The sequence below is a fragment of the Pseudopipra pipra genome, chromosome 9 (assembly GCF_036250125.1).
Source record: "Pseudopipra pipra isolate bDixPip1 chromosome 9, bDixPip1.hap1, whole genome shotgun sequence".
Classification (NCBI taxonomy): domain Eukaryota; kingdom Metazoa; phylum Chordata; class Aves; order Passeriformes; family Pipridae; genus Pseudopipra; species Pseudopipra pipra.
The window spans coordinates 22,847,068-22,865,926 of NC_087557.1; the positions used below are offsets into that span (position 1 = coordinate 22,847,068).

Consider the following 18,859-nt stretch of genomic DNA (forward strand, 5'->3'; position numbering starts at 1 on the left):
AAGTATTTTTCTGTAATAGTTTTTTTCTCTTCTAAGTACAGTATTGAGTTTTGGGGCCATTCCTGCATGCTGGGGCAGGCTGCAGCAATGAGGGATGGATGTACAGACTGACTCCTTAGCTGTAAATAATAAAAGAAGGAAAAAATTAAACAGAGAAGCTGTGCAGATGGCTTTGAACTACACTCTTTTTCTGACAGCTCAATAAATCATTAATTTTGTGTTCTGCTGTGGGTTTTTAAGAGCACTATTCACCATCCCCTGATCCGTGCATGGTATTTCCATTACACGTCATGTTTTTAAAACTGGCCTCGTTTTTTGTGCTTGAAAATTAGAGACACAAGCCGTGACAATTTTATTGTGAAACTTTTGGTAAACTCTGTGACAACAAAAGCTTTCTGATGGGCAGGACAACATGGGCACTGCATAAAACATTCTTTAAAACCAGCAAGTGAGTTAAATGATCAGAACAACTTCTGTAATTCCAGATGCAAATGATGACGAAGGCTTCGGTTCAACTGTGACAGCGGCTGTGATTGGAATTGTCATTCCTGTGGGTAAGCTGGTTGGATTTAACCTTCGAGGATCACACCCAAGCACCAGTTTTCAGGAGTGGGGTGGGAAAGAGTACAGGAACTTCTGAAATGGGGATAAGTAGCCCAGCTCTGAGAAAATTCTACAAGGATGGCTCCCAACATGGGAACATCCCAGCAGATCCGTGCCTGGCTAACAGCCCTGTCTCTCCTCTCTCCTCAGTGGTCATTGGCCTGCTGTGCATGGGGGGATACCTCATCTGGAGAAACTGGAAACGGAAGAACACTAAAAGCATGAATTTTGATAATCCAGTCTATAGGAAGACAACAGAAGAGGAAGATGAAGACGAGATCCACATTGGGCGGACGGCCCAAATCGGACACGTGTACCCAGCAGTGAGTGTCTGAGGGACAAGGGGAATTTTGTTGAGAGTTTGGATACAGAATTTCAATTATTGTGGGTTATTTGCCATATAATAACAAAACCAGAACTTTTTTAATATCATTGATCAGGCAGAAGCCTAAACTTCCAGGCAGCTCATGCAGTTGTCTTAGAATACAGTGCTCTGTATAAGATACTCTGCTCAAATGAAGAATAATTGTCCTAATCAAGGTACTAAGCTGACAAGTATAAAGGTACCTCAGTGTGGGACAGTTGATTACTTATCCTCTACTGGATTGTTATAGCTGTGCTTAGACTGCTATCAAGTGTCTAAACTATCTTAAGGATAAATTGAGTTTCTCTACAAACCAGGGAGACTGCTTTCTCTGCACTAACAGTGTAAAAAAGACTCTCATTCCTCACAAGGAGGAGTGTGCGAGTTCTGTAAGAAGTTAAGGAAAAGGAGGCTCCCTCCCAGTGGCAGCCCTGGGGAGATGAGCACTGGCAGGTATAACTGCACTGTGTGTTCAGAAGGGAGCAGGAAGATCCACAAGTAAGGAGTGAAGGCAGTACAGCTCCTACAGGCAGGCAGGTGTGTAGGTAATGCCCCATATCATCTAAAGGTCCTGCACCAGATCACACTAGAGAAGGTGTCATCTCTTACAGGGAACCTGATCCCTTACACAGGGCAGGAAACTTTCCAACACCTCCTTAGTAACACTGGGGCAAGAGACCCCACTGGGGGGAAAAAATCACTCCCTAAAATAGCTTTGTCACCGATACACTTGGGACAACAATGAGAGATTCAACAAGAAATACAAGTTAGCAACAGTATCACCATTCCCAGACTTTCTCAAGTGTGTTTCTTCTCCTCCCCAGCGTGTAGCACTGAGCTTAGAAGATGACGGGTTGCCATGAGGATGAAGTTGCTGCTCCAAAACCACACCGAACAAACCTGCTTTGGATCACAGAACCTGCTTCCTCTTTTTGATCGTTATTTATGTTGCAGAAGGGTAACCACAAAGTTATAATGAACTGCAAACATCCAAAGGATGTGAGAGTTTTGTATGTATAATCTTTTATACACATTTTAACTTGTTGCACTACCCATTTGTGATAGTGAATAAGCGACAGCTGAGCTACTAACTCAATGTACATAACCAGCCAGGCTGAAGGCTCAGTAGCTATTGCTTTATTTTAAGACTATATTTATAGATATTTTGTAAATATGTTGAATATGCTTTGTGGCTATCCATCAACATAAGTAAAATAAATTCTGTACAGGCAGTTTAGAAATATTTATTAACAAAATCTGGATTATAAGATCTGTTCTGTAAATATAGTAGAGGGGTGAGAGTATTTATTTTTTGTATGTTTGGCTTGCTGTGCATAGATTATCTGTGTATATATCTATCTGGACAAGATAGATATATAGGCATATAAATATATACATATATATAAGAATATATACATATATTTTAAAACTACTAGCCTACCTTTATGAAAATTAGGGATAATTGAATTTTTACAGGATGTTTGAGAAGTTTGCTTTGAAATCTAAAGACACTAAGTAAGAAAGAGCTGCAGGGTAAGACAGCTGACCAGTGAAGCACTCCATTAGAAACAGCTCCTGATTTCCATCCTGGCTATTAAGGGTTGCTTTTACATTTTCCAGTCTATCCATGAAGAATCCTCTGCAGTGCTTTTAACTATTTCCTACAGCATTCCAGTCAGGAGAAGCTCCTACAGCACCCAGGGGGTTTGTGTTGTATTGTTGCTTTTTAAACAGCTGGGTACAAATCTGATTTAGGTTTTTTATTTATTTCTAAATGTATATCTAAATGCTTTTCCACACTGGGAATCTTGCACCTCTCAAATCAGCTCAGAATTAGCAGAAACCAAGATGTAGCCATATCCTTCCACACAGCTGAAGTGAGCACTCCCCTTGGATCATCAGGAAAAAACTCAACACAATACCTGAAGTCCCTTCCTTCCCTCCTTGCCCTTGTCCCCTGCTCGTACTGATTGAGTCCAGCTCTAGGAGGTGCTGTGGGCAGATGTGGAATTCCTTCCAGTGCAGCAATTACTGCCCATGGAACATCCTGCACATGGCAGGAATCCCAGACTGCAGAGCACTGGGCAAGGAGGCCAGAGCAGGTTAAAACCCCACAGCCTTCCCAGTATCTTTGGCTGGGTCATCCTGCACCTTGTAGAAAAAACACTTGTTTTTTCTCATCTCATTCCATAAGATTCCCAGGGAATTCTGTGGGAAGTGAATACACTTACTATCATTGCATAATGAACTGTAACAAATCCTAGAGCAATCTTCCTCATGTTTTTATGTCAGTCCAAGCTTTCATATTCAAGTGAGTAGAAGAAACTCATCCTGAAGGGGTTTGAGGGGTTTTTTTTCCTTTTTAGAATAAATTCACAGTGTAATTTGAGCTGGAAGCTGATTCTTGACTAAGAACAGGAAGAAAGTGTCTAAAGCCCTTACAAACATAATACATACTCTCAAAATGCTTCATGGCCTGCATAGACAATACAGAAGTAATCAAGCATCCTTCTATTCAAAATTTTAGATTTTAAGGCAGTGAAAAAATGAGTGAGGTATCCCATTATTGTTTTAAGGTATGAAGCTCTTTCTACAAATCCATGCACTGTGTGCACGAAGAAAAAAGCTGAGCAAAGGCTGTATGTGATAACACTGTAACTAACAGAAGAATGTAAATATATTTGAAAGTTCTACAGTTTTGATACTTTTTTAAGAACATGTACTCACAAACCTGTACAAACCACGTGCAAAAGGCTGCAGGTTTTTTCAAACCCTTGTAAATGAACTCAAGGTGCAGTGCTGATTTCAACCTTTACAGATTTATAACTACTGAGAAGTCAAACACCAAATTTGTTTTTTAAGAAATTAATTATTTTAAATAATGGTTCAGGTTGTTAGGGTGATATTTAACATTGTAATCATTTCTGATCTGTCTTGTCATACTGAAGTTCTGTTAGAGTAAGTTCTTGCTTGGTGCCTTTTGTGTTTCAGTTCTTAAGTTGCGGACAAAAGGCCCAGGAGGGGCGGGGGGGGCTCTGTGTAACACTTGCTGTACTGGAAACCAAATGAACACGTTTGTAAAACAGTGCACTGTTTCTAGAGAAAGATTAAATTTTTTTATCTGGGACTACTGAACTAATTACTTCATGGTGTCTAAAATGGGACCATATTATAGTTTGGTCTGAGTTTTCCTTAACTGTGCAAAGCCAGAGTGGGACCCGGGAGCACTGCTGTGAAACAAGGATATTGTGCACAAGGAGGGACAACTGGAGGCATTTTCTGAAATGGCTGGGTGGTTTGGGTGTGACATTCACCTGTGCAGAGAAGCTTGAGCAGGCAGTCAAATGCTCAAAAGACTTTTCCCCTTTCAGGGATTGCTGGATGTCCCCTTTGGTCCGTGTTTGTGGGACATCAGCTCTGTAACTTAAAACTGAAGTTACCAGCCAGGGGAATAAAGGAGCCATAAATACCCAGATCCATTAACATGGACCTCCTGAAAACCAGGACAACCAAACTGTGCATCAAATGACCATTTTCTTCCTTCCCCAGGCAATCTGCAGGATGTACCCAAAGCAGCATTAGATATCAGAGCACTGAAGACAATACAACCTGTCCCTATCACGTGTTGGTACAAAGTCCCTTTCAGTCAAATGTTGGCCCTAAAGGAAGCTGCCAAGCAGATATCCCTTTTCAGACACATGGGATATTACCAAACTAATATGGACTTGTGTACTGGTAAATATTGGTGGTTTAGTTTTCTATTTAACTGAAAACAGGTTTTTCTTAGTTTAAAATATTTCTCAATTCCAGTTAAATATTTTAGCAGAGTAATACGGTAGCAAATAGAAAAACTGAAAACAACAACAAAAGAAACGGCTCCAGGTCTGAACAGAAAGGACAGAACAAATGAAAAGTGAAAGAGCCTCATAAGAGGGTCCCAGGTAGGTTTGGGATTGCCTAAACAATTTTTTTTTTTTACTTTATGCTCTATTAGCAATAAAATTCCAGTGGTTTGTTTCACTTTTTTACACACAGTAGCTGTACAGTCTGAGCTAATCCACACCAATCCTGTGCTGCCTACTTCCCTTACGACACTGTACAACTACAGGGACTCATACTCACACTGTTTGTTCACCATCCAATCAGCCCTTTAACTTTGGGAACCAGTTTTAAATCTGCCTTCCTAATTTACATCCTTGCCTGGAAGCAGGGGCTGTAGTGTAGCCATGGGCTGTAGCAAACTCTTTCACTGCTCCATTTGGAGAGTTGTGCCAATTCTAGTTGTCTCCTAAATGCAGTGTCAACACTGGAAGGGTTCAAACAGAAAAAAGATGTACAGAATGGGATACAGAAGCCACCTTTTGGATTCCAGCCACAGTCCATTTGCACATTAATATGCTGGGTGCTCAGTGGCCAGCTCAAAACCCCAATTAACAAAATAGATACACACTCTCTCCTCCTTCCTCTGATGGTCCTGGGGCTCTCTACTCCAACAGGAATGCTCTGTAAGGGTTTGCACCGATAAGGATTCCCTAGAAATGGCACTCTGGTTGATGAAGGCATTGGTACAGTCCCAGGTGGGGACAACAGAGTTGTTCCAGTCACTGTTTGAGGGTTGTTATGGATTGTCCTGCTGACAAAACGGGGCTGCAGAGACCAAACTGGCTCTTCTCAGCTAGACAAATGTGCCTGGCCAACCTTTGCCAAGCTCATTACAGCTCGACCAGCAGGGAATGAACTGAGCCAGCACAGCTTGTTTTAACTGTACAGCTGCGAGCACGGACTCCCCAGCCAAGACACAAACCTCACAGAATGAAATTTTACACAGGTAAAGATGAACTTGTGGCTTTTGCTATCACAGCAGCAGACACAGTGACACAAACCATCAGCTTCACAGCAGATTACCTCCCCCCAGAGGCACCCATCTCCCTCAGGGTGCTCAGCGTGGATTTGCCATCCCAGGAGCAGAGGAAGCCAACAAGCACCATTAGGGCTGAGCTCTCAGCTCCCACAGGAGGGTAGCAATGCTGACTTGTATCTGTACCTCTGCATCAGCAAGCACAATGGGAATTAACATGCTTTAACAAACAATACTCTTTTTCAGATTATTTGCAGCAATCAAATTTCCCTGTGTACCTCAGTGGGAGAACATTTCCTGGCAGGATTAGCTGCTGCTGCTGCCACGCTCTCCACACTATTAAGGCAACCACTGTAATCTTGTCAGTCACGATAAGGCAGAGCCTTAGCAGGGAGCTGCAGTTCTGACAGGGAGACGAGCAAATCTCCCTGATAGCCGGATAGGCCCAGCCTGGTTCCATGGATGGGGTACACAGGATTACTGGAGACTGAACTGATAATTTTTTTTTGTCTTCACATCAGTTCTGTTCTTCAGCCCTTGCCTACAGGCCACCAAGTCAGGGGAAGAGTAGAGCTTGTATCTGTGGTTCCTGGCCAGGTACAACTGAGGCCAAATAACAGAGACATTCCACATCAACCTATTCAGGATTTCATCTGCTGAGTCTGCCAATCAAGGAATTAATTATTTCCAACTGTAGTAATTTATTTTCATGCATATATTCCCCCACCGGGGCTTAGCTAAAAGCACATACATTAATTTAATTAATTAGTGTTATGTGTAAAGGATGATGGAAAGCCTTATAACCAAACATTCAAGAAAAATCCCTGGATCTATATATTTTACCTAAATAAGATTTAAGCAAAGATAACACCTTGAAATGATGCTTAGAAGATAAACAATACTTGGAAAGAAATGTTTAGGTCTGAATTTTATTTACAGGAACCTTCTTACAAAGGCTAAGTTGACTTTTAGACTTCCTGTAAAAAACCAACATGAAATTACTGGAACTTTGCATTAATAGTAGCAATATCTGAAATAAAAAGCCTGACCTCATGACCTGACTTCCTATTACTTTGATGCTCAGGGCATCAGCAGCAATAAAATTCATGAAGAAGCTTGTAATAAAAACTTTTTCAATCACATCAGCAGGTGAGGTGAACAGAAGCTGTTGCTGTAGAGAAAACTCATGGTGAACATGTAATTTTAATTTTGCATACAACCTCGATCTTCTCATCTTAAAACAGACCTACTGCAGCTGGAGGAGACACTGAGGAGGTCAAAGATAACTGAGGAAGATATTACATTTTTCAAAGCTGCAACTCAGAAAGACACAACTGAGAGGATGTACAGTACCTGTAAATAAAATCAGCAATGGTGCAGAGAAAGCACTAGGATGCAATTATTTCTCTAAGTATCCATTATAGCTACTAGGAGACAGGAGATGGGGTAAATGGAATGAGTCTGATCCAACATGAGAGAATCCTGATGATCAGATGAGTAATTTCTCTTAATTGCTTTTCCTTCCTTTTCAGTCATCACCTTATTTACTACAGAACATGGAATTTCTTTTAGACAATACAATAACTGTAGCTTATCAGACATATTGTCCACGTGAACAAAGCAGTTCATGGACCTCACATGATTCCATGCTGGAGCCACATCAGACCCAGATGAATTAATTAAGAAGCCATGACAGAAGCATCTAATGATGATGCATTTGTTTGTAGCTCATTACTCTGGACTTTCAGCCACACTGTGCCAGGAATTAGCTGCAGTTATGGTTTCCCATAGCAACAAGGTATATGGGACTAATTGCTCAGGAAAAAACAGCTGACTGGGAGCTGTACCTCCCACAGGGAGCTGAGCCAGGTGTTCCCTAGGTATTCAGGAAAGTAAAACAAGGCTGCTCCATGTGCATCTGCAATACAGCTTGAACTTGGTCCACTCGTGTTCACAGCAGCAGCTCTTGTACCACACCTGATCACACCAAGGAAGGAGGGACTAAACCCACTAAACTTCCCCCAGATCCCCCTGTTCTCATTAATTTAGAAAGAAATGAGCACAGGTAAATCTAGGTCTCTGCAGTAGGGTAAGATAGGAGATTAACTTTCACAGGCACTTACAGTTTATAATAAAAATGTAACAAGTATACGTGTCATCATGTCTTAATATTAACCATTGATTTTTTGAAGTACCAAGCACTGAACAGTATGTAAATGCAGGCTATACACATGGTAAGAGGCACTCCAGATTTGTTAGGAATGAGCACAACTCAGCAAGCAAGGAATCCCATAAGAACACATTCTCCTAAATGCTTCGCCCCAGCCCAAAGCAAACAAACAAATCCAGCCTGGATAGACTTCAACATTAAATGCTCAGTCAGCTATCATTCAGAATTTCTGGTTCTCCACTGTGCCTTCAAAGTAGAAAGTAAATGGTTTCATTTGGGATCCACTGCATGGGTGGGTTCAGTTAATTGAAGGGGGGAAAAAGCTTCAACTGGCAGGAAAGATGAGGTGACAAAACCAAGACTGCAGTGGCTGGCAAATGAAAAAGCCAGAAATACATATCCAAAATAATCATGCACACAACAATATAAACTGTACTTTCATCAGAGTTTAGTAAGTCTTGTGCACAGAGCTGTGCTTACAAAGTCCCCGTCACTCAGTTCACTGTCCCTCCACAGCCCAGCTCTGCACTGACTGTGCCTTAAATGTGCCTGTGGAGCCAAGTGTTGCGGGTAACACCAACCACTGCACATCTCTAGTCCCTGCCCTGACAAGGTGCTGTCACATCAGAGACGGCATCTGTTGTTCTCACCTCACAGGGCAGAGGTGTATTTGGCAAATTCACCACCCAGACACCAGACAGGGCAGGGAAGTGGAGCTTTCTGAGGAGCTCAAACGGCAAAGCATCAAACCCCTGCTCACGTCCTGGCCCAACATCATAACTCACATCAGCACGTGTACCTGTGGATTTCTGGGATGCAGTTATCTCCCTCTTTCCTGAGGAACCCGAGTGCCATTGTGTGACCTACACAGGCAGGCTACAAAAGGCTCCATTTAATGCTAAATACTGCAGCAGTGCCTTCTCATGTGCAGGTACAGAAGCCTTTTAATTTCAGTGAGTGGCTTCAAGGCAAAAACCCTAATGAAGACAACATAATTTGCAGTGTCAGTAGCTATTAATGCTATGAGGGCTACAGAACACACTGAGCTTTGATTTAATATCTCCCTCTTAGAGCGTATTCTGCCTTCATAATAAGAACAAGGCCAAGGAGGAATAACCTCCAGCTGCTCCTGCAGATCAGGAGCCTACTGCCATACATTATTTTGATTGACTTTTGTGCTTTGAGAAAAATCAACACACAGTGCCATCAGAATACTGGTCATCAGATCCAAAGAATATCCAAAAAGTTGTCAGATCAGATTCATAAAGCATTATTTACTATCATTTTGAGACTTGAGAGAGCATCTCTTGCTCCTTTGGGCTCCAGGGGAGCTCTGATCCCAGTTAGCTATCCTTTCCAAATTAAGCAGAAACTTGGCTGGTTGACTCTAATCTTATGCAATATCTACTTTTGTCTGCTTAACCCCACCTCTGCAGCAGCCTCTTCTTCTCCACCAACATTTTTGAAGTGTAAATGGTGATAAAAGCATAAATAAAGCTTGCTTCCAGAGAGGGTGAGAGGAACTGATAAGGAAAGTGCACGAAACGTGAGTGACTGAGAGCAATGGGAATAGGAAAGAACCAAAGGGCAGCTGGGCTGGAACTCTGGGAGGGCAATGGCCTCAGCTGACACTTATTCAGATTTGATAATCTGTGAACAAGGAATTTTAACCTCCAAGTGCAGACACACAGGTGTTACTGACAAGAAACTCAAGCAACTAGAAGGAAAAAATACAGAGGGTAACTTTTTAGATGTGAATTCCTGTCAGCCTTTGGCACCTGATCATTAGTGCTGGTACTTAGTATAAAGCAAAAATTTTTGGCAGTTTGAAAATTGTGCCCACATATAATTATTGTGCTGGCAGTCACTATATTCAACAAGATCATGCAAAGAAGTGCATGGTAATTTCTGATAAAAAGAAAGGCAACTCCTCCAGCCACTTCTTTATGCTACTGTGGCAACACAGGAACACAAAGGTGATTGCTTTCTTTTCTGCCACTACCCTAAAATTAAGCCTTTCCCCACTGACACTCACTTGGCTTAACACCTCTGAGTTGATGAGCACATTGAGGTAAACCTTTTTCAGTTCCTCTTTAATCATCTCAGAGACAGTTGGAGCAAAACTGAAGTCAGGCAAACAGGCCAGTGAGGAGCTGGCTGTAAAGAAATTACTATTTCCTTAGTAGAAGAGTCACAATATAAATTTCACATCAGACCTCTATATTTTTAAATATTTTCATTTTTCTTTCTTATTCCATGCAAAAAACCTCAGTCACTGTCTTCTACTGACACTTCATTTTGAGACAGAATGCAATTCACTCCCCTAAGTTACCAGAGAGGGAATCTCTTCAAGCTCTTGAATAGTGAACAAAACATGAGAAAAATCTATAGTACACTGCAGGACAAACTACCCAGTTGAGCTGAGTTGTCTTGGGACAGGTGAAGTCAGGGGGAAAAAATAAGAGAGGAAAAAAAATGCAAGAAAAGGAAAAGAACTTCAGTTACAGCAGAAATAATGCAGTTTTAATGGACCATGGAATATCAGATACCCAGCAAGAAGATGACCTTTTCTCCAGTGCTGAAATAACAAAGCCACAGAACACAAACGGTGATAAACCAACTTCAACTTTACAAAATCAATTTATGTGAGAATAAAAGAACAAAAGACATGACCTTTTCTTAGCTATTAAATAAACTAAATCCATTCTACTGAAGTCTTCTTTTTGAACCAAAGTTATTGCCTGACCTTTCTTATTCCAGTGCAGGATGCCAAGTGATTGGGCAAAGCATTTTAAGCTCTTTTGTTCTTCCTAAATCAGAGGTTTGTGCCACCAGAGGGGAAAACAGTGCAGATCCTTCCTAACCCCAACACAGGAGCTTCTGTAGGTACCACCAGAGATCTGTAACATGGCCCAAAGACATGGGGCAAAGACCACACAGGCTGGTGCTGGAATAGGACTGGGTATCCAAACCAGCCCTGTATCTCCACAGGATCCTGCAACACAGAGGTGTCAGTTCTTGACCTGCACAATGAAGGCTATTAAAAGTGATCTGTGTTAATGGAACATTATTACAGCAACACTGAGATTTCATACCTAACACTGATACAATTTTGTGTGATATTCTCAGAGAATCAGAGGCATAAAATGCATTTCCTGAAATTATCCCTCTGTGATATTACCACGAGATGAGTTCTCAGTAATTTATTGGATTCTCTACACTGTTCTATAAACAGTACAAAATAAAAATATAATGTAAATGAATGATAATTACATAATGTAATGTTAGTCTAAACATAATTTTACCTGCAGTTTTTCTCTTGTGGGGTCAGTGTCCAAATAATGTCCAACAGGTGGATGTTGCTGGCTGGGATAACTGCAAAATAGGTTTATTCATTGAAAATAGAAACGTGTCATTATTTCCAATCCTTCTAATCCCAAGATCCATCTGTGAGCAAGATATTTTATTTGATGTACAAAAAACATATGCATGTTCTTTGTTTTTTATACATTTCCACATGTGCATTTGCATACGTGGAAATGTGTAAAAATATACACATTAATTCCCGAGGCTGCTCTGTTACACACTGTCAGTAAGGTGCTGCTCATGCACCATCCTGTGGTTTAACAGGACAGACTCACAGTCACAGGAATCCTGACTGACTGGAAATCAAGAATCATTTTCTGAGACAGACAAATCACTTTATTAAGAAATAACTCCTGGCTGCTGGAAGGGGATTAGTGTATTACAGGCAGTATCATCATTTTCATCTTCGCTTGGGTTTCCATCCTCCTGTTTTCTCTTTTTTATCATTGAAAAACTGCCAATGAGATGAACATGGAACAGAACTAATCTGATGGCTCCTGGGGTCAGGAGAGCAGCTGTGCTCAGCAAAACAGAATTTTGAAAAAGTTGACCAAGAAATCTTTGAGATCAGGGAAGAAGGACAGGAGAACATCAGGACTGAGAATTATATCTCCTGGCTGTGAAATATTAGTGCTCAAAACTCAGAATCTGAGATCATATGTCTCCATGTAATATAGAAGGGACAATCTTTAGCCAAAAACCATAGAGAAGGTGGAGAGAAAAAACGCTGGTATCTTCAGAGCTGAAGAACAGAGAGCATTAGTGACCACAAGGATCTATGACACTGCTAATCCAGGGCCTGCCCATCTATTGCTCCCAAGAGCTCTGAGACCCCTGAATAAAAGCCCCAGGGTCCTGTGAAAAAGTACATTTACTGATACAGCAATCTTCTTCTGGATAAAGGAGAGAAGGGTTGCCATGGCAACCCTGAATGAATTCAGCACATCACCTGCACACAAAGTCTATCTGCAAGGGTTCTCTGGAAAGTTGGGGGTTTGCCTGCTTCTAGTTAGGGGTCCCTGGAAATTGTACCAAGGTCCTCCAAAGAAGGATTGCACAGGATATGGATGGGACTTCTGCATCCACCAGATCAAAGGCTGCTCAGAGGTACAATTATCTATGTAAAAGGAGAGCACTGTAATTTTCTTGACAAAGATTTTCAAATAGCTGTAAAGAGCTGGAGAGTCTGATGTGTGCAGGGAACAAGCAAGGCCTGGAAGCTTTCTGTGACAAAGCAAACATGCCAGAGTTGTTAATCTTCTTGCTAATGAAGCCTCATGTTTGGATTTCCTGACCTAGTACATCAGTTTCCTTCTTTCTAGAATAAGGGAAAAGCAAAGAACCAAAAATTGGAATCAAATACATTGGAAGAACAAGTTGTTTAGAAGCAACGACAAGCAGGAGCAAAAACAAACTGCAAAACCAATTAAAACATATGCAGAAATGCAGGTAGAAACAGTAGAAATAGATAAAATTCAATTCAGCTTCTTGTCAAAGTGTAGCAGAGAACATGAGATAAAATCTAAAAGTTTCTGTTCTATATGCACTGCCCCTGGTCTCTCAACTCTGTAAAGTTTGTGAAACTCTGGTGTGCCAAAAGGCCCTGCGAGATGATCAAAACTTCAATTTGGTAAAACATTTCAAATAAAAGAAAAAAATCACCACAGTGTTTATTGCAGCTAAAGCAAGGCCACATGGGAGCAAAGAGAAGTTTCTTTGCAGCCCTTGTCTGAAGTATCATCTTGAGCAGCTCCCCACAACAAGGATGCCCTTTGAAGTGCCATGGCCCAGGACCGGGGCATTCCAACCAAGGAGGTAAAATGTTCAAGGCTCCTTTGGATATGTCCACAAACATACAGCCCTTTTGTGGACATAACCCACCCCTGAAGGAAGGTCATGGGCTGAAGGTTAAATAAATACCTGTGTTTGCTCCCTGCCACCTGGGGAACCTTCAAACAGAGCTTGGCAGTTTTGTTTAAACAAAATCAGCTTTCACAGAAATACATGACCAGAATGCAGCACTTGGCCAATGACTAAACAAAGGGCCTGAAACCTGCAGTGACATAAAATATCTCCCTCTTATATAATACCAACATTTTGGGGAACTACTCAGAGGACAATTCACAAAGGCTAATTCCAGTCAAAATGTGCAGATTCTTTCTCAGAAGCAACCACTGGGGACAAGTTTCCCCATGACAGCCCTCGTAACTACGTCTGTAAAATTCTGAAGTGAGAATTAAAGCACTTCTGCAAATACTATTGTGTGAGTTGAAGCCACAGTTCTATAATGAAAAAACACAACTATTTAAATAATATATATTTTCTTAAATTATTTGTAGAAATAAACTATAAAGAGGGAGATTCATCTGTACTGGACTAGTTACCCTTCCAGGCCAGTTCTCATACACTGCACTGCACCCCAACTTCCAGCCCTGCCAAACCCAACAGATTCACATGGGGCTGACTTTACAAATGAGAAAGTCAATTACATTATAAACTTGCATTTGGCACAAAAACCACCTACAGAAAAAGCAGAGAATCAAAATCAATCAAACCCAAAAAGCTTCACTAAAATACATTGAAAGATTCACATGAGAGAGCTGCTCTTGTCTGAGGGCAGGGGATGAACCTGGCAACTGTGACAGACCCTTCCAGGCCTGTTTTCTATTAACTTCCATTAATCTTCCTCCTTTTCAGGCATTCCTTTACACATCCGAGTCTATGTGAGGCTCAGGATTTTTTCTTCTAACACACATGTCAATACACCCCACTTTTGTTTGCTCAGCCACCACCAGGGAGTTTTGTCTTGTGAGCAATGAACATCTCAGTCACTAACCAGCCCCAGCAGCCCAGCAGTGCAGGGAAAACCTCACCTCAGAGAGCAACAAGGTCATTTCACTTGGCACCAGAACAGCCAGTGGTCCTTTACAGACCTGTACTTTTAGCCAAGTAGATAAAACTTATCCACATCACAATTTTAAGATACAAATCAGGCTGTTTTTTCTAAACAGTGTTTCACAATGCACAGCTCAGTGTTAACACAGAGACCCACAGTCAGTTTGTCTCCAGCAGACACAACAGGCTGCTGACTCAGCTGTATTTTGATACTAATTATCTTTCACACAATGCAGAGGCACAGGAATTAACATTCTTCAAAACTAGAAAAGGATTCTCTTCCCAGCAGCTAAAGAAGTAACACAGGCATAGCAAGGATCTATGTGCAAAGTCAAGGTCCACACCATGAGAACATCAAATGCTACTGAACACATTTTAAAGAAACATTTTATGGATGTATTAACTTTCAAAGATTACTCAGTCAGTGAAAGTAGTTTCTTTGATAAGGGAGTCACTAAGAATTAAAGCCTCTGTAGATACAATGGTCTCAGCAGTTACAGACATGGAAAAATATCAGAAAACAACCTGAATTATTTGGCATCTGTGAAACAATTTCTGTCACCCAGTTCTCCGAAGTGCCCAATGTCTCTAGTGAGGAGATAAAAATAGCAGGAATGCAACTATTTCAACAATCATAAATCTTAGAATGTTAAAACTAAGTTAAATTAGGGATCCAAAGTAGATTGATTTATTTGAGCTATCTGCTCTTTTACTGACATGAGAAAAACCCCCAAACAAATAGAAATATTCAGAGCATGTTTATCCAATTTCTCCCATTTCTCCAAGTCCCAGAGATATCTGCTCCCCGCAGGTCAGAAGTGAAAATCATGGAGATTTTGCTCTTCTTAAAAAAGCAACAACACCCCCCCCCAACTCAGTGCCCTTATAAACCAGTATCAGTTCAAGATTCCATATGCACACTGTTATATTACAGTGTAAAATAATGCTAAAAATGTGTATTAATAGAGACATTTTCTTCAGAGACAGAACAATCACTGTTTGCACATGCTTTTAGGCGGAATGAAAGGAACCACAATGTACACATTCCTCTTTCACAAACACATCCTTAAGCCAGTGCACTCAAGCGTAGTATGTTTTTGATTGTGAATGTGTCAAGATAACCCGAACACCCCTGCCAGCAACACTCCATCCACTATATCACCATCAAACATGACATTTATTTTAAGAATACAAAAAAACCTAATAAACACACAGCAAAAAGCATTTTTATCTCACCCATAATATGTATTTATGGTAAAATGTATTAGTATACAGAAGTCAGACAGTTGACATCACCAGGAGGAATTAAAATGCAGGTTCTCGGGATAACTCATATTCCAGTTTGCTCTTCCTTCCAACACAGTAATTTAAACAAAATTACATTAAGTACCAATATTCCTGAAAAGGCTTATAAACAATTTAGACAATTACAGTAGAGTCATTCTCTCACAAAAAAAAAAAAAAAAAAATCAAAACAAAAAAACCAAACAAACCTCTGAACCTGAAGACAAACCAGACAGTACTTAGTATTATCTTTAGACTGGACAACCAACTTCACACAATAAGCAGGATAAACCACCTAAATGAAAAATCACCAGTGTAAAACCCATTTCCAGTTCTACCACAATACAAAATGCCCTCCCCCATTCTGTGTCCTCAGTGAAAAGTGTCCCATCTGCTGATCAGCACAAGAGACACTCTATGTCTGAATTTTTCTTTCAGAAGGGAATATTATACAGAAGGGCCTGTCTCTGGCCCTTTCAGGAATTCCAAAGAGTAAAGGGGCAGGTGTTACCCCCAGTCCTCAAACTTCAGGCCACTGGTGATAAGGGACCTCAACAAACCAGTCCCAGTGAGGCACCAAACTGCCTCGGGAGACAGAAATGTGGGCATTGTAGTTATTTTCATTCTGATTAAAGGCATATACACACAGTGGTTGCTCTGTCTCTGAAGAAAATCTCTCCATAAATACAAATTTTAGCTTTATTTTACATAGGATGGAAGGATTGTAACGTAACAACCTGGGCATCGAATTCTTGCAGTGTCACTGAATGTCAACATCTGGGCTCATAACAAAGGGAGAGCTGCACGTCTTGTCTTTCATTACTATGTATAAATATTATAAGGAAGCCCTTATTAGCAGCAAGTGAATAATTTTCATTTTTTTGCCTAGAAAAGGCCACAGGTTTTAGGGCAGAGGATGCACCTTGTCCTGCACCGACCGAGCCCTGCAACAGGTCAATCCCAGTGTGGATGTGTCCAGTCCTGTCCCAGCGATGGCACCCAGGCCACGGCCACCACCGCTGCGGCATTTTTCTGTCAAGCACCGCAAATACCACAACGATAGAACAGCTCTGCTCCAGCCGCCCGGGCTGGGCGCCCCTCAGGGAGCCCCCCAAGGCGAGGGCCCGAGCCTCCCCTGGGGCCGGCGGGGGTGCGGCGACCCCTCACCTGCACCGTTTCGTGCCTCTGTGGGGTCGGGCGGTGAGGTCTGGCTGCTTCCCGGCCGGATCCGGGCTCTGTCCCGGCCGGATCCGGGCTCTGTCCCGGCTGGATTCGGACTGAGGGGGCGGGGCCGCTCCCTCCCCTCACGGCCCCGCCGCCCGCCAGGGGGCGCGCGCGCGCCTCCCAGCCCCGTCGTGACGCAAGCGGCGCGCGCCGCCGCGGTGCATGCCGGGCCGGCGGCGGGAACATGGCGAGCGACTTCTACCTGCGGTACTACGTGGGGCACAAGGGGAAGTTCGGGCACGAGTTCCTCGAGTTCGAGTTCCGCCCCGACGGTGAGAGCGGGCGGGGGCCGGGGGGCACCGGGAGGGACGGCTCTGCGCTCCCCGAGGGCTCGGGGCCGGGCCGCCCCGGCGGGGTTTAACGCGCGGCCTCTCCCCGCAGGGAAGCTGCGCTACGCCAACAACAGCAACTACAAGAACGATGTGATGATCCGTAAGGAGGTAAGTGAGGGGGGCGGCGGCGCGGGGCTCGGTTTCCCTGCTGGAATGGTCTGTGCAGGAGTTGTAGTTCCATGTTGGGATGTTGTGTCCAGGCTTACGTGCACAAGAGCGTGATGGAGGAGCTGAAGAGAATCATCGACGACAGTGAAATCACGAAGGAAGATGATGCTCTGTGGCCGCCTCCGGACAGGGTGGGCCGGCAGGTGGGTGCATCTAATCGATGCTTTAATTTTCCGTGGGTAGCTTCTTGGAAGCATAACAGAACTTTTCCCTCAAGGCTGTGTTGATTCCAGCCAAAAGGGAAACAATACTAACTTAAAACCTGAGTAGTGACTCAATGGCAGCTTAGCTGGGGGAGTTAATATGATTCACAAACCTGCTGCACTCAATGTCTCTGTAATAGAAATTTGTAAAAAAAAATAAGTTATCACAGTATTTAAGTATTTAGGTAACTTGTACCACAAAGCAGTAGAGTTCCCATAACCTTTTATTTTCCAGGAGCTTGAGATAGTAATCGGTGACGAGCACATCTCCTTTACCACGTCAAAAATCGGTTCACTCATTGATGTAAATCAGTCCAAGTATGTACCCTGCTTTTTTAAGTTGCTGTTGTTTTTATTTAACAATCTATATTAAACTTGCTGATCACTGGGTAACTGTATTTTACATTGTTTCAAGGTACAGATCAGTTCCTGGGGACACTGCTCTGTGTTGCAGTGTAATGTACCAGCTGCCTTTAGACTGTGGCATTACACATATTTTCAAATACCTTGCTATAGGAACCCTGTCAGATGTGTTCATAGGCCAAACTGACCTGCCATTCACCTGTCTGCATCAATGTCTTTGGGAGAATTGAGATTTCTGTATTTCACCAAAGCTGAAAAGATTGGCTGTCATGGTTGATTGTGTTTTTTTTTTAATCCTAAGTGCTGTTGCTACTTGGCTTTCATGAAAAAAATGCACATTTTGTCAAGACTTAAAATATGCAAACCTGGAATGCAAAATGTTTTATCCATCAATGTAGAATGAAAAAAAATCTGTTCATGTCTAAAGTGACCTCCAAAAAGTCTCCTTACAGGCTTTGGGGTTTTTTTAATAGGTTAGTTCTACAAACTCTTCTAAAAGAGCATCAGTCTTAAACTTCCTTTGTTTTCTTTCCTTCTGTTGTTCACTGCAGAGATCCAGAAGGTTTGAGAGTATTCTACTACCTGGTCCAGGACCTTAAGTGTCTCGTCTTCAGTCTCATTGGACTGCACTTCAAGATTAAGCCAATTTAAATCAGACAAATTGAAGTTTGTATTACATTCTGTATGGGGGAATGGGTGTGGGGGGGAGGATGCTGTTCCAGCTCGTCAGGGTTTCTGGCCTGGAGCTTTTATGTATTTCAGATTTTTTTGTTGTTGTTGTTAAAAATTATCAGTGAGTGTCCTTATTAAAAGGATGAGATTTCTTTTTCATTTTTGAGTTGTGAGAGACTGACTTCCTAACACTTCTTTTAGCATGATACACTTGCTTGTATCACACACATCCTATATTTCTCTGTCTACACAGCAGTAAAAAATGGAATTAAGCCTAGCTCTGTGAAATGAAACTTCAGCCAGCTGTCAGGATAAACCTTTGTTACTGTCCTGAGCTGGCTATTCTGTTGGCCAGCC

The 18,859-nt window shown here is 42.1% G+C and overlaps 2 protein-coding genes and 2 long non-coding RNA genes across 5 annotated transcripts in view; 2 read left to right on the forward strand and 2 right to left on the reverse strand.

Moving 5' to 3' along the window:
- LRP8 (LDL receptor related protein 8) overlaps nt 1–4,094 on the forward strand; it is a 170,695-nt gene extending 166,601 nt beyond the window's left edge. For both annotated transcript variants that reach the window (XM_064665197.1, XM_064665198.1), the window contains 3 exons: nt 486–554; nt 754–926; nt 1,792–4,094. In XM_064665197.1, the coding sequence (XP_064521267.1) occupies nt 486–554; nt 754–926; nt 1,792–1,830 (281 nt within the window). In that variant the 3' untranslated portion in view covers nt 1,831–4,094. The remainder of the gene's footprint in view (nt 1–485; nt 555–753; nt 927–1,791) is intronic.
- The window catches only part of LOC135419099 (uncharacterized), a 36,982-nt gene extending 20,072 nt beyond the window's left edge, over nt 1–16,910 (reverse strand). The window contains exon 1 of the long non-coding RNA XR_010432824.1: nt 16,708–16,910. This is a non-coding gene — a long non-coding RNA (uncharacterized LOC135419099). The remainder of the gene's footprint in view (nt 1–16,707) is intronic.
- LOC135419097 (uncharacterized) lies at nt 7,808–15,726 on the reverse strand. The gene is made up of 3 exons (XR_010432822.1): nt 14,782–15,726; nt 11,301–11,370; nt 7,808–10,990 (listed from the first exon to the last, which is right to left on the reverse strand). It is a non-coding gene; the product is annotated as an uncharacterized LOC135419097 (long non-coding RNA).
- On the forward strand, nt 16,898–18,659 carry MAGOH (mago homolog, exon junction complex subunit). The gene is made up of 5 exons (XM_064665205.1): nt 16,898–17,036; nt 17,146–17,204; nt 17,297–17,407; nt 17,703–17,785; nt 18,382–18,659. Exons 1-5 carry the CDS (start codon nt 16,949–16,951, stop codon nt 18,479–18,481), a joined length of 441 nt encoding a protein of 146 aa, XP_064521275.1. The 5' UTR covers nt 16,898–16,948; the 3' UTR covers nt 18,482–18,659.
- Nucleotides 18,660–18,859: the final 200 nt, after the last annotated feature.